We start from the raw sequence: 14,786 nt of genomic DNA, 5'->3' as shown, positions 1-14,786 counted from the left end.
CACCTGAAAGAGCTGAGTGTGAGAGAAACACCAGGGCCTGTGGCCTGGTAGTGATTCTGGATCTTAGACTGAAAATAGAATTAAAGAACCAATAAAGTTGGCAAAGCCCTCCCAGCCCATGGAGTGCCAGCTGGGCCCCATGCCCACCTTGTCCCCAGCCCAGAGCACTCAGTGCCACCTCCAGGGGACACCTGCAGGGATGGGCACTCCAAACCCCCCTGGGCAGCCCCTGCCAGGGCCTGAGCACCCTTTCCATGGGGAAATTGCTGCTGCTGTCCCAGCTGAGCCTCTGCTGGCCCAGCCTGAGGCCGTTCCCTCTGACCCTGCTGCTTCTTTTTGTGGGAGAATCAGGAGATGAAATATGCTGATTTAACAGAGCAGTAGGTGACAAAGTTTGGAATCAGCACTGGGCTGCCAAAGGGAAATAACTCATAGAAATAATGAATTAATTCTCCTAAGCCCCTGCCCAGCATTGCTTCCCACGTGCTCTTCCAGGCAAAATGCACACACAAGGGAAAAGAAAATTTGGATAATATGGTGGGTTTATCCTACCTTTCCCCTCCGTCTTTACGTTACTGAATGCTTCAGAACACCTCGACCATTTGCTCTTCCCACCCCTTTCCCTCCACAACTTCTCATTTCTCATTTGCAGACATTCTGCATTTTCTAAAATTTCATTAATTAGAGGGTGTGGGGATGATGTTACCACAAATTTTATTTAAATTCAGACTTATTCTAACAAAGGAGGTGAATGACACTGGGAGATTGGGAAAAAAGGAAGTGGGAATTTATACATTTTTTTTTGTGTGTGAAATGGTAAATATTCAAGTTTCCAATGGAAAGGTTTCAAGTGGAAAACAACTCTATTTGAATCCCCTGTTTCTCTGGGCCTGCAGCACTCATGGCTTGACCTCTCCCCTGGCGTTTCAGAAGTAGAGAGAAACATTCCCTCTTCTTTTGGGAACATATGGACACGTTTGGACTGTGCCAGAAGCAGCTGGTTGTGCTGAGACCTGGCTTAATTGCTTCTCCTCAGTGTCTCCCCAATGCTTCCAGGGTGACAGGACAAAAAAAAACTAATTTTGAGATTTTGAGGACAGTGTGAGGAGCACAAAGGCACTTCATTTCTGCCCACACGTTTTGTCACTCTTCCACTCTGAGCTCGATTACTCTCTTCCTTGTAAAAAGCCACTTCCCAAATCATAATAAATCCAAACTACTCTTTATTTCCCTGCTCTTTTAGTTTCCTGCTCCATTATATTCAGTTGGAATTCAGTCATACAGCTAGCACAGACTGATTTGAAATTCTTGGCTTGAAAGGTCGTCAGTAGCTTAATAGATTGTTTGCTGTTCAAATAAAAATAATTTGGAGCCAAGTTTCAACCCAGGTTATTATTTTAGGGGCATCTGTGAACTCCAGAAGAGAAAAACCCTGAACAGAAGCATTAAATGTTGCTTCATAATAACTGTAAATGAGATATTGGGTGAATTATAAGTGTTTGAACCTTTCCAATCCAGGAACCAAGTCTTCCAGACACAGAATTTCCCTGTTCCTCATTAATACACCAGATTAAATCCAGCGCTGACTTGCCCCTGCAACATGTCTGAGGTTAAAAATGCCTGTGTACTCAGCTTAATAGGCTCCCATTAGGGAAATGCAAAATTAACATTGATTTTATTTAAGAAGGGCATCCCGAATAAATGGTGTGGTTAAATGGCTACACACAAAATTTTTCTGAGCTCTGGCAATTTCTTTCCAACAGAAAATATCCTATTTGGATACGACAGAGTTTGCTAATGTCCATATGTTAATTAGCTCAAAATACTCCTTCTCCCAAAACAGGAATTCATGGGGAAAGTAAAAAAATAAGGAGCACAACAAACAAAAAAACTAATAAAACCACCAAAAACCAGGCCAATAAAAATAACCTGCTAAGATTGGTAATGGAACCAAGCAATCAATAAAAACCCACACAACTTCTTTATCCTAATAAATATTTTTTTCCTAGAGAATTACATGAGTAATTTTCAAACAGCTTTCACTTTGAAATGAAAAGAAGAAAATATGCAATTGTGAAAATATTGAAAGGAAAAGTTCTGGATTTTTCTGCATCCCTTGCAGTTTTTTATTTATTTGTTTTGGCTGAAATATAACTTTTTCAAAAGCAAGACAGCATTTTTAACCAAAATACATACACATTTTTCTCAATAAAGTAGTTGGCAGCAAAGGATATCAATCCTAAGAGAGAGAAAAGAATTTTGCTCATCAAAACAGTAAGGAGGAAGAGAGTTTTGATTCTAAATGCAATTAATATTCATTAATTAAAAAAACATGAAGGTCTGGGGGTGGCGGATATGGAAAATGTAGGGCATTCATAGTTATGGTCCTCTGTTCCTGTCAATTCCTTCCAACAATTTATTATCAGATGTAGTGAGAAAATAAATCAGAATGAAAGCAACAACAACAACGAAAGACAACACATTTTATCTTCTTTTAGCTAACTATTTTTAGCATTTTTTAATGACAAGCAGTGTATAACTATCCCAGCTCTCCACTGAATTTCCTCTTCCCCCTCCTCACACGGGGAACTCCAGACCAAGGCAACAAGAGCTGCACAAACACAAATCTGAAGTTATTACTGATTATATAAAACAGTCCTAGAATTTATCAAGGGTTCCTATGCTTCCTTCCCAATTAATCTCTTTCATTTCATATTTTGCTACTTGGGAAGAAACAGGAACCATGGATCCAAGGAAAGGATAAAGTTTTAGGAGATCCTGACGGAGCATTTGCAATGAGAAAACTGAGGAAGTCTTGTTTCTTTGCTTTTCAGTTTTCCTGGATGTAAAATGAGAATGATAATTCCAATTAACCAAAAAGAGGGTTTTGGGCTTTTCATAAAGGAAGAGAGATGGCAAGACAGGCAGAAATAAAGGATCCCTTGATTTTTGACAGAGTTTGTGATGAAGAATTTCTTCAGCACTTGAAAAACAATACAGCTCTAAAATGTGCTATGAATAACCATTGATAAGGAGGCAAAGAAATCCTAATAATAAACAGAGCTCATGCAAGAAAGGAGAAGATGCATGAAAGAAAAGGAAGGCCAAAATCCAGTGAATAACTTCTTTTTCTGCAATCCCTTTTGGAAGCACACAGAGCATCTCACAAGGTCTTGCTGGGCTGTTGACATTTAGAGGGGTTTTCTTTTCCTCACCCCTTCTATAAAACTGCTGAATGGCTGCAGTGACACAGCACACATTATCCCATCACCTCTTATTTACAGATGCACTTTGGCTTCCCAGCCCTGAATTTGCCTTTCAGCAGGTCATAAATGTGCATTTTGAAAAGCAGATCAACTTTGCTTCTGTGGCTCTAATGGAATTTTTCCAATAAAAATAATGTCTTATTTGTTTTCAGCACCAGGAGTTCATGATATTCAGCACACTTAGGAATTCAATAAACATTTAAGCAGAACAAAAAGTATTATGTGGGTGATCAATCCTCTTATTCCTCTGGATTCTTCCCTAAGACTTCTCCATTTAAATACAATTCAGGGTCAGCATTTTTTTATTTTCCAGTTTTCTTTTATCCCCACTGTTCTATTCCTAAGCTAACCACTACATCCACAGCTGCTTCCACAATTTATTATTTTGCAGTACATTCCTAATTATATTTCAAGTATAAATATATAAATATATGTATTATATATTTATAGTAAAAATAAATAAATTTTTATAATATATAAATTTTTACATATAAATACTATATACTGGTATTTTATATAGCATAAATCAACATATTTTCAATTCTGTTGCACATACATGTAAAAATATCAGTGATTATGGAGACTTCTGTGAAATTTTATATTGAAAATTTACTTTACAGAAGTGTTTTGATTTTAGAAGAATATAATGAGCATTTCTTTGGTTGAAAGTATCGATATAGTTTTATTATTTTTTCAAATCTGCAAAATATTCTGCACATTTAAGAGATGAGTTTTAATACTGTCTAGTTGTGTATACCCATATGGTGATTTTTAGCATTTCAGATGGTATCATTTTTCCTTTTTCATATCAGAAATACTTTTTAGTTTTTAAACAAATACATTTTAGTCAGTGTTCTGTGAAAAGCAGTTTTAAATTGGATGGGAAAATGGAGTACATGGAAGGATTCTCAGTGCTCAGTACAGAAAATGCACTCTTGGAGGCACAAACCAAATGTGAGTCTGAAAGAAGAGAAGGAAATATTTCTTCCATCATTATCACTCAGGTATTGCCTGGAGGATCAGTTGCAAGACAAATATCAGAAGAAAAAAAATTTTACTTTCCTATGGTTTATGTCTCTCTAAAGAAATAAAATGTGGGTTTACTAAACAATGGTATTTAACCAGCAGGGTGCTTTACAAAAGGAGAACAACAATAAAAAAGTATATAAATCTCTGCATCCTCTAGAAAGCTATAATCTGTTTGTCTCTTTGTTAGTGCAAAAATTCAAAAATCACCTCCACAGCTGGACTGCAATGTGTTTTCTGAGTGTGTCAGGAATTTGATTCTCTGTTTTAACGGAGAAGGAGGGAAAAACCTTTAGGAAAAAAAAAACCAAAAAATCCCTAGGCATGCAATTGGAAAACCAGAGTGCTGTGTGTCAGCTGGAATATGTAATCCCTGAACAGAGCCTGCCCTGACCTTCCACAAGTAGCAGGGCAATTGTTCTGGGGGATTTTATGAATATCAGCGTCTATTTGCAAAGAAAGCCCTGGATGAAAGAGGAAAATGAATTTGAATTTGCAGGGAGAGTGAGCATCCAGCTCTGGGCTGCACCCCAGCTGGAGGAGAGCCAGCACTGGTCCCTGGGCAGGGAGCCAAGGAGGCATCCTTGGCATGGTGCAGGACCAAGTTCTGCAGCTGGGGAGCCGAGCTGGGCACGGAGGAGGGACCTCTGCATCATCTGCAGCACAATGAAAGATTCAAAGATGCTGAGGTATTCATTTCCCATCCTCTCTTGCTACCCAGAAGCTGCAGCAGGAAAACACTCGAGTTTTGCATGGGGAAGTTGTTGAGAACAATCCCTGCAGGGCCCTGCAATGAGAGATAAATCCTTTGGAGGAGGAGAGAATGAAAGCACAGAGCTGAAGCCACAGAGATACACACAGGATGCACCTCTGAATTCTCAGTTCCACACATCCCTCCCAAGCATGTGCCAGGGTCAAATTGCTCCTTGAGCTGCCCTTTGAGCTCCCCATGGCTGCATCCCAGCTCCAGGGAGCAGAGTGTGGAACATCCTCCTTGGCAGAGGTGTTCAGTGGCCACATCTGCCTGTGAGGCAGAGTTGGGCATTGCCCAGGGAGGAAGAGCTGGCCAGGGCTCCTTCCCCAGCCCTGCTGCTGCAGAAGGACTCACAGGGCTGTCCCCTCACCTGCTGCACTGGCACGAATTCTTAACTCCTCTGCTCACCCAGGCAGCAGTGCCTTTCAGTCCAATTCACTGCACAAGATGTGCAATCCTGAAGGTGAAATCCTGGGATTAATTCACACTGAGTGCACACAACGGTGAGAAAAGTGACAGTGCAGACAGAGAGGAAGAAAAGGGGGATTTCTGTAATCAAAACAGAATTGGTTACTTTAAAATGAACGGTGAGTAATCCATGAAGGTATCCAAATAAACACAGAGCCATTCAGGTGGCAGCAGGGAAAGGAAAACCTGCAGGCACAGAAAAGGACACAATGAGGTAGGAGAGAATAAGTTGCCATAGACATATACCTACAGCCTTCATTTCATGCACCCATAATTCTCCCTGGCAGCTGCATGATTAATTCAAAGATTTATTGATTTTTTTTGCCTTGCTCAATCCTGTTGACCTGCTTTTGTTGACAGGTCTCTGTGGATCACACTCCTCTGGCAGCTGAAAGCGTTGGCATCACGTTGGTCTCCAATGGCCCACAGGAAACATTTCAACTCATTCAACACCACCAGTGCTTGAGTGGATGGCAAGAACGGGCAGGATTTGAAACAAAATTATTTTAAACAAAAAAAACCCTATTTTGTTTAAAAATAATTAAAGAAAAAAAAACAAAAAAAAACCACCAAAAAAAAAACTGGTCGGCTACTCTTGCTGTGAAAAATATCAGTAATCACAATTATAAAGCAATTTTGGTGGTGGTAGAGAACATCTAAACAATTTAATCTTTTTACTGTACTCTCACTCTTACAAAAAATTCACTGGCTTTACATTTTCTAGGTATTTTTGGCAACTGCTCACAACAGAAAACGTTTCGATTTTGCATCTACCACCTTTCTGCATCAGGTCAGAGCATCTGCCTCAGCACAGCTTGAGCTCACACACCAGATCACAGGCTTTAAATTTCACTTGATTCTGACTAAAAGGTCACCTGGCCTCCATCAGAACCTTCTTCCAAAGGGAAAACTCACATGCAATTAAAATGTGGCTTTGCAGATCAGCAGCCCAGGTACAACACTGATGTCACAGCAAATGAAACAAAGCCCTACCAGAAAGACACCTCCAATTCCTTCTAATGAGTCATTCTTCTAATGAGCCTCTCAATTAAAATTGGACTCAACAGGGAGGGAAAATCAAATGAGCACTGTACGACCATCTACAACCCTAAAAAAAAAAAATGTGGATTTATCAACTTAGTAGCACTGCTCTCCAGAATGATGTTTAATTGAAATCAGTATCCTGGTACAACACACAACAATAGAATATTCTTTTTCTGTTTTGTTTGGGGTTTTTTTGTGGTTTTTTTGTTTGTTTGTTTTGGGTTTTTTTGAGATGTCACCTGTAGATATCTCTTTGGATGTATTAAAAATAACCTGAAAATCACAGCTGGTGGCAGTTTTGCCATTCTGCTCCCCTCAGAGTGCAGCTAAACCACGACCACAGCCAGAAAGGATTCCCAGTAGAGAGGCACACACTCATTAAAATGAATCTCATGCATCAGTTTTGTCCCCTCACATCAAAGCTGTCACAGCTCATTGGTGTTGGCTCAGGTTAGGCTGGGTTTTGATGGGAAACCTCAAGCACACAGTGCTTAGTGTGGTCACCTACTTAGCCACTGCCGCTCAGGAAGGTGACAAGATCACACACTCCTGGCAGGGGAGATTTATAAGGAAGAAAACAACGCCACAATAGCTATTTCAAAAAGCAAAAATGAAAATAAATCATAAAACTGGACCTAAAACCAGCACACTGATTCAGCAAAGCATGTCCCTGTTTACAGAATTTTGATACCAAAGCTGACAGCACTGAGCTTTGCTCTGTATAAAATCAGACACCCCCACCCCAAATCATGCAATTAAACCAAACAGATAAAAATATTGCCTTAGGTATTAAAAAAAAAAAATCTATGAACCAAAAAACTGCCTGAAGAATGGTGAAACAAGAGCAAAGACAAAATGGAAGAATGTTGAGTGAACACCTGGGAAGGTTAGCAGTCAGTCTGCTCTTATTTCACCTTTAATAAAGAGCTGGTAAACATTGAGTTCATTTAAATGCAGGCCATATTTATTTGAAGGCTCTTCAAGCCCCAGAGAGAATTAATATTACAGAAACCATGGGGAATAGAAAAAGCTAGCCAGGTCATAAAATGGGTTTCACCCAGGAAAATGAAAGAAATTTCAAGCACATCTGGAGAGAAAATAATGTGACACAGATATTTCCAGTGAAAGACTAACTGTGTCACTGAATTCAACCATGCTGAAAGAAACGTCCTCATGACTGGCAACATCAATAACAAGGTGGTAAAACAGAACAGTTTGGGCATCAGATTGGATAATGTTATGCATGGTCCAACAGAGCCTCAGGCCCATGGAGAGATGTGATAAGTGCCCATATAGGTGTGTGTGTGTGTGTGTGTGTGTGTATATATATATATATATATATTTATATGTGTGTGTGTGTGTATACACACACTGATGGATACAGAGATGGAAAGAGAGAGAAGGGCATAAATCATAAGAAAATAAATATTTGAAGCTTTTACCCAGAAGCAGACTTGCAATCCTTTTCTCTCTGTCTCTCTCTCTCTCTGTTCAATTCTCAAGAAGGCAAAAGCAATTCTAAAGGGGACTTGAATCCAATCAAGTTTTTCACATGCTTTAATTTAAGTAGAGAGGAAATAAATTAAAGAGTTGAGGAAAAAAAGTGAGAAAGAAGATTCAGGGGTTGTTGGGATTGAGGCTTTTATTTTGGCTTGTTTTAAAGTGAGAAGAGGAAAAGAATCCCTCCCATTGATGGAAATAAAGGGCTGCCCTAAACTCAGCAGCAACAGAGGGAAAAGAAAAAATATGATACACTTTTCTCCTAGACATGCTTCGTTACTGAAATGTCAAAGCCACTGCTACTATTTGTGAATCCCATTAGAATTAAAATTGCTGGGTATGGTGAGACAGAGCACATTTTGACTTTCTGGATTTTAACCACCACAACATCCCACTCAGACATCTTTTTCTCCTCCATCTCTCACAAACAGCCACCGTTGTTCACTGCCCTCAGACCAGCCAAAATATCCAGTCACACTGAGGAAAATCCACAAGTTCCCTCTCCAGGGAAATACTGTGCTACAACCACATTGCTCACTTTCCTCTCTGCTACCAAAATGTGATTTTTGACACATGACTCAGATGCTTTCCATCTTCATCTCTTCAAGTGGCTCCCAACTCCTGACTCCCACCAGGCTGTTGAAATCCTTGCATCCAGTGCTACCCATACCAGAGACATAACTTTAAAATTATTCACCCGATCAAAATACTCCAATAGGAAGCAAAAATGGAGCCCAGAGAAAACAGAGGAATGGCTTAGGTCAGAAAAGACCTCTAAGATCAGTGAGTCCAACCATTAATCCATCTCCCTAAGTGCCACATTCAGGTGTGTTTTTAGCACTTCCAGGGATGGCAATTCCACCACTTCCCTGAGCAGTCTGTTCTGACCACCCTTCCAGTGACGAAATTTTTCCCAATATCCAACCTAAACCTCTCCTGGCACATCTTGAGGCCATTTCCTCTTGTCCTATTGCTTGTTATTTATAATTTCCTTCAGTGAACTGTTTGAAGTACGCGGCCTCACTCAAATTTTAGTTCATGAAACAGAGGAAAGTGTGAAAATTGTTTGCACAAGCAGAAAGTGCTGATTTTTTACCATCTCCACTTTCTGGCACTATAAGACAGTGTCCTCTTAAAAGAGCAGAGTTCACAGGAAAAACATGGAAAACGAGACATTTCTTAAATAATGCAGTAAATATTTTTTTTCTAGGTCCCTCAGGAAAATAACCTTGCTGAAAGAGAAAGTGATTAAGCAATATATTGTCTTTAGAGATGGGCAAGTGCACTTTAGGAAGCTCAGAAAATACATTCCTGTAACAGCAAACCTGCAGCCTGACCTGAGCGTGGCTGAATGCTGCTCCCATCAGCTTTCCAGGGAGTGAAGGAAGTTCAGCACATGGAGAGATTTGCCTGCTGTGTTTTCTGAGTTCTGATACAACTCTGAAGAGAAGAATTAAACCTCACTGACACATTTTTGGCAGACGGTAGCTTACATGCAGATTTATTAAAATTTTATATATGTTGCTGGTATTTAATCATTAAAAAAATATAATCTTCGCCTCACTCCACCTGGAACCAGAAGAAATCTTGCATGTAGAGCATTCAGGGACATAGGTTAAATATATGTTCAGTGCTTGGGTTTTGGCAGCTGTGGTTAAGCACTGACATCAGAACAAAGCAATAAATATCATTGCTCATCTCTACTAGACCCAGCCTCAGTCAAACTTAATCCCTGTGGTCACCAGCAATAATCTAATTCTGATCACAGGACCCCTCTCCATAAAGAGTTTGTTTTTTTCTTGCACTGTTTACAAACCTTGTGGCTGAAAAACAGCCCTGTGCAAACGGAGCCCTTGCTGCAATCTCCAAACCCCAGAAGAGCCCAAAGCTGTCTCAGATGTCACCACGTGGGAACTCCTGGCAAACTCTGCCTGCTTACTGCCAACCACAGCATTCAGAAAAGCCCTTTGTGCAGAAAGAGATCCAAGAGCCCCCGAGTCCTTTAAAGACAAGACTTGAGGAGCTGTGTGTAAATAAATAATGCAATTCATTAGGCCAAATGTAGGTCAGTGTACAGCAGTGACACTTCCCAAGCTGTGGTCCAGTGTGACTAATTCCTGGCTGATGGAAGGAGGCTGGCTGGAAGGCTCATCACTTGTCAGCAGCATGTCAATCACAGGGTTCCTTCAGGGAACCATGTTCCATCCATGCTCGCCCACCTTTCCTCAGAGCTGCTGTTCTGCCAGTGCACACTCAAATATGCCATATCTGTCTCTCCCCTTTTCTACTTTATTTTTTAAGCAGTCAAAGTCCATGTAAATCAGAGAGATTCTTGCATGGTGTGCCATTAGACAGGAAAATGGGAATTCAGAAAGGTCACGGCACGAACCTGCTCACGATCCTGCTCTTGGCAGTGTTCAGAAACACAGAAAAACTCAAAATCCCTTGCAGTTATCATGATCAGGGCAGGAGGCATTCCTATCAGAAATACAGAGTGCAGAGACAGACCCAAATTAATTCTTCAGGCTTTGTTTACATCCATTCTTCATTCTGCTCTTCTCTCTTTGCTGATCCCTTCCACTGACCTTCACTTCCAGTAATCCCTTTCCGCCCTCCTTCCCCTATAACCACACCCATCCTTTGCTCTCCCCGGGACTAATTAAGACATGAGTGGGTTCTGCTTTGTGCTTTCACCTGGGCACAGCCCAATCAGCAGTTATTTCACTTTCCTTTCTAGTCCAGTTTCACAGTTCTGTGTGTGAAGAAGAAATGAGCCAAGCATTTGACCCCCCCCTCTGCCTTACAGTTGCTCAACAGGAGCAGAAGCACAATCTGTGCTGTGGCATTTTCCTATTGTCCCATGGGATTATTATTTTTATTTTTTAATTATCATTATTTTTATTATTTTTTGGATGTTATTACAAAAAACTCAGCATTGCTAAGGTCTTTGGTCCTGTAGGGATTAGTCTGCTTTTTAATGGTCACAAGGTCAGAACAAAGCTGATTTCAAAAGTCTCTTTTCTTTGGAAATGGTTTTTGAAGGAAAGCAGGAAGAGGGAAAGGAAGTTTGACCTCTGAGCAAGCCATGTGCAGCTATCCATCAGATATTCCAGGGTGATTCTAGGATAAACATGATGCTCTAGGCTGATGTTAGATTTTATGTTTAGTGCCATTAATAAAAACACGTAAGGTTTGGTTATGGGTACAAGCACAAACTGCACTGCCTTGATCTCCCTGTTATAATTCAAATTAATTTCAGACTCAGTTTTAAGTCATTTGACAATGCAAAATTCTTCAGAAAATAAGGATTTTAGGAAAAGAGACCCTGTAGCTGCAGCTGCAGAGCTTGCTACAGCAGTTACCTGCACTTTGTGAGCCCCTTGAGACTTCTCAGAGCTACCATCAATCCTTAATTTTGCTGACACTTCAGAGCTTGTCAGACACCACTGCAAAGTTTGATTGTTAAACAGCTGTATCCATTGAAGAGAGCTGAATATGCCATCTCACCATTATTATTCAAAATGGAATTTTCCAGTAGGAAAAGACTTCTCTGAATTTGCTGTTGGAGCTCAGTGTTTTCTGCTTTTTCTCAAAATAGATTAATCCAAATAATTGGTTTTGCCTTGCTTTAAAAATCCTTTTTCGTGCTACCTTTGCCCCTAGAGGAGACCCTGTAAAATCTTTTTGGCCTCAGGTTTTCTGTCACATCAGAAGAGAAAGTGTAGGAGCAAAACCCCAATTCTGCAACTGTTTCCTGACAGACAGACAAGCCCCTGCACACCTTTCCAGACTACACATGGAAGCTTTACAGAAATTGGTATTTCTGGCTCCAAACATGGGCACCTTTCCCTTTATTGAACATGGAGGGTGATTTATTGGGATACTCCTTGGAAAAGCTCTGGTAACAGGTCTTAATATGTTTCAACTCCCAATTACTTTACAATAACCTGGAGGCATGACATGAAATTGCAGCCAGGAAACAGAAGATGCTCTTGCCCAGCTCTATTTATTACACACTTGGATTACTGTGGACATCACTGTGCTCCCTGAAAACCAAATATACAGATGTGCCCAGGACAGCACACTGTGGCAAGGCCAAAAACATTGTAGTTTTAATAAAGGAACACCCTGCTAAAACTCTCTTTCTGAAAAGGCAGGATATTTTTACCCTAGAAAAGTAAAAACATCATGCTTTTTAGGGTTTTTTGTTTGGTTTTTTTTTAGGAAAGGAAAGGGAAGGAAGGAAAGGGAAAGGGAAAGGGAAAGGGAAAGGGAAAGGGAAAAGGAAAGGGAAAGGGAAAGGGAAAGGGAAAGGGAAAGGGAAAGGGAAAGGGAAAGGGAAAGGGAAAGGGAAAGGGAAAGGGAAAGGGAAAGGGAAAGGGAAAGGGAAAGGGAAAGGGAAAGGGAAAGGGAAAGGGAAAGGGAAAGGGAAAGAAAGGAAATAAATGAGAATTTTATATTCTCCAGTACTTAATAGCTTCTAATACTTTCCTGTGTGCAAGAATCTGGTCTTGCACACTAAAAAATAAATACAATAAATGGGGTTTTTTACAGCATCCATTCTGATGAACTATGTTTTATTTTCATTTAAACTCCCAACTGCAGAATTGAGGGCTTGTGAGATAAGAAACTTTCTAAAATTTGTAATAGATTTGTAATGATTGTAGCCTTGTCAACCATTGTCAGAGGGTCCATTAAGGAAAAAAAAATTCGATTTAGATCCATATAATTAAATGTTATTACATTGTTTTATCCCCCCAAATTTGGGATTAAAACCAATATAAGCTATTGAAAATAAATTATCTGTAAGTGGCAGCCATAATGTTGTGAAGAGGAGCCTTATTTTTCCCCTAAAGAAGAGATACAGAGACCTGGGTGTCCCCTGCTCCTGATTCCAGGGTGAAGGTAAGATTGAGCCACTCTCAGATATCACAGAGGTAGAAGGAATTCAGATTTTGTCCTCTCAGCCTATGTTTCCACAGAAAAGATTCATATTTTCTTATAACAGAGAATGCATAAACTTAGAAAAAAAAAAATGAAGGTAGTTAATCATGAAGAAATTAATGTTTTTTCTTCCAGCCAAGACTCACACATACAGATGTACATGCACCATGTAGCAGATTATTTTAAGATGAAGCAAAATAAACACATCCATCCACTGTTGTGTTAAATATTTGCAACCATAGTTTAGAGAACTAAAGCACAATTCTGCATCAATATATACAGAATAATGGAAAGTTTGTTTTTGTATTAAATACAACTCTGACCTGTGCTGGCAATTCAGATATTCCAGACCTCTTTGTGCAAACACACCCAGCTGCAGTTACTCAATGACCAAAAATTATGATATTATCAAAATCCAAGAGAAGTGAATTTACCAAGCTTAGACAGTACACTATCAACATAGAACAACAGATCATCAATTACATGGGTTTTAAATATCTACTAAATGCTTAGAAATGTCTTTGAATTATAATTTGTGAAAAAAATATTTCAAGGTGATGTCAGGAATCAGTAAAACATGGAGAGAAATTAAATCTATAATAGGAGCCATATAGAGACACAGGTATTGCCATCAATGACACAATTTGTCAGAAAATAAAAATTATTAATACACTGAGGAGGAGTACAGAAACATTTCCACACACTTCAGCATCATAAATACAAACATATTCCTGAGTATACTGTACAACATTTAACTCAAACTATTTTTTTTTCCATCCTGCACAGCCCTGGAACAATACATTTCCAATTTCTGCACACATAAATCATTTGTATGTGTAACAACAGCTGCACTCTGCATTATATATAATTCAGATACGTACTATACTGAAAATATTTCTCCTACCTATTTGTTCTCCCATAAATTTCTTACAATATTTATGCATTAAAATGTTAGATTTTCTTTGCCCAAATTCCTGAACAATGCCTCACATTTTCTCCCTCTGTCAGTAAATAGATTAATGTACATAACTGCTTTAGTACAGATTGTTTCACTTCAGCTTATGGCAGTGCTGAAGCCTCCACTGTTATCTGTGAAGATATTTGGGATTAAAATGCTATGAAACTATAAATATTGATTACATACCTCATTTAAACATAACCAAACTACTTTAGATTCGGGATTTCTTCTAATCCATGAGTAACATCACTACTAAAAACAATTACAACCCAGCACATGTTTATGACACTCAAATTTCTTTGGCATTGCAGGAGCTCTTTATCAAAGTTAAAATGCAAACCCACTGCCACAGCAGCCGAAAGCTGGTTTTATGTCTGGTATAAAACAAAAAAAACATGTTATTTTCCCCTCAAGCAGGCTAGAAAAGCAGGGCTGTCTGAAACCTTCATGTCACACACGCAGTCACAGGGATGCAGCAATGACATCCCACTCAGAATCCAACCAAAGTAAACATCAGGCATTTCATGGGGGAGAAAAAAAAAAAAAAAACAAAAAAAAAAACAGGAAACATCTCTGCCATTTCCAGATGGGGAAAAAAAAATAATAAAAAGCCATCAGAGCCTACCTGAGACAAGCGAGACTGTGTCTTTCTCCCATGAGACAACAGTGATGTATGCCTCCACAGAGGAGGGGATAATGCACTTGAACACTGCTACATTGCCTCTCATGGCTTTCTGGTCCTCCACACGGACTGTATAGGGTTCCCGTAAAACTGCAGGGACGAGAGGAGGGTTTGGGAAAGAAATTAATGAATTGCAGCCCCACA

General features: G+C 39.6%; 1 protein-coding gene across 4 annotated transcripts in view; it reads right to left on the bottom strand.

Annotated features, from left to right (window-relative positions):
• DSCAM (DS cell adhesion molecule) overlaps positions 1–14,786 on the bottom strand; it is a 462,695-nt gene that overhangs the window by 379,580 nt on the left and 68,329 nt on the right. For all 4 annotated transcript variants that reach the window (XR_012058288.1, XM_030283877.4, XM_072935732.1 and 1 more), the window contains exon 3: positions 14,586–14,732. Coding sequence is in view for 3 of the 4 variants with exons in the window: in XM_030283877.4 (XP_030139737.1) it covers positions 14,586–14,732 (147 nt within the window). In the remaining variant the exon portion in view is untranslated. The remainder of the gene's footprint in view (positions 1–14,585; positions 14,733–14,786) is intronic.

The sequence above is a fragment of the Taeniopygia guttata genome, chromosome 1 (genome assembly GCF_048771995.1).
Source record: "Taeniopygia guttata chromosome 1, bTaeGut7.mat, whole genome shotgun sequence".
NCBI classification, from domain to species: domain Eukaryota; kingdom Metazoa; phylum Chordata; class Aves; order Passeriformes; family Estrildidae; genus Taeniopygia; species Taeniopygia guttata.
This window is presented reverse-complemented; position numbering and strand designations above follow the sequence as displayed.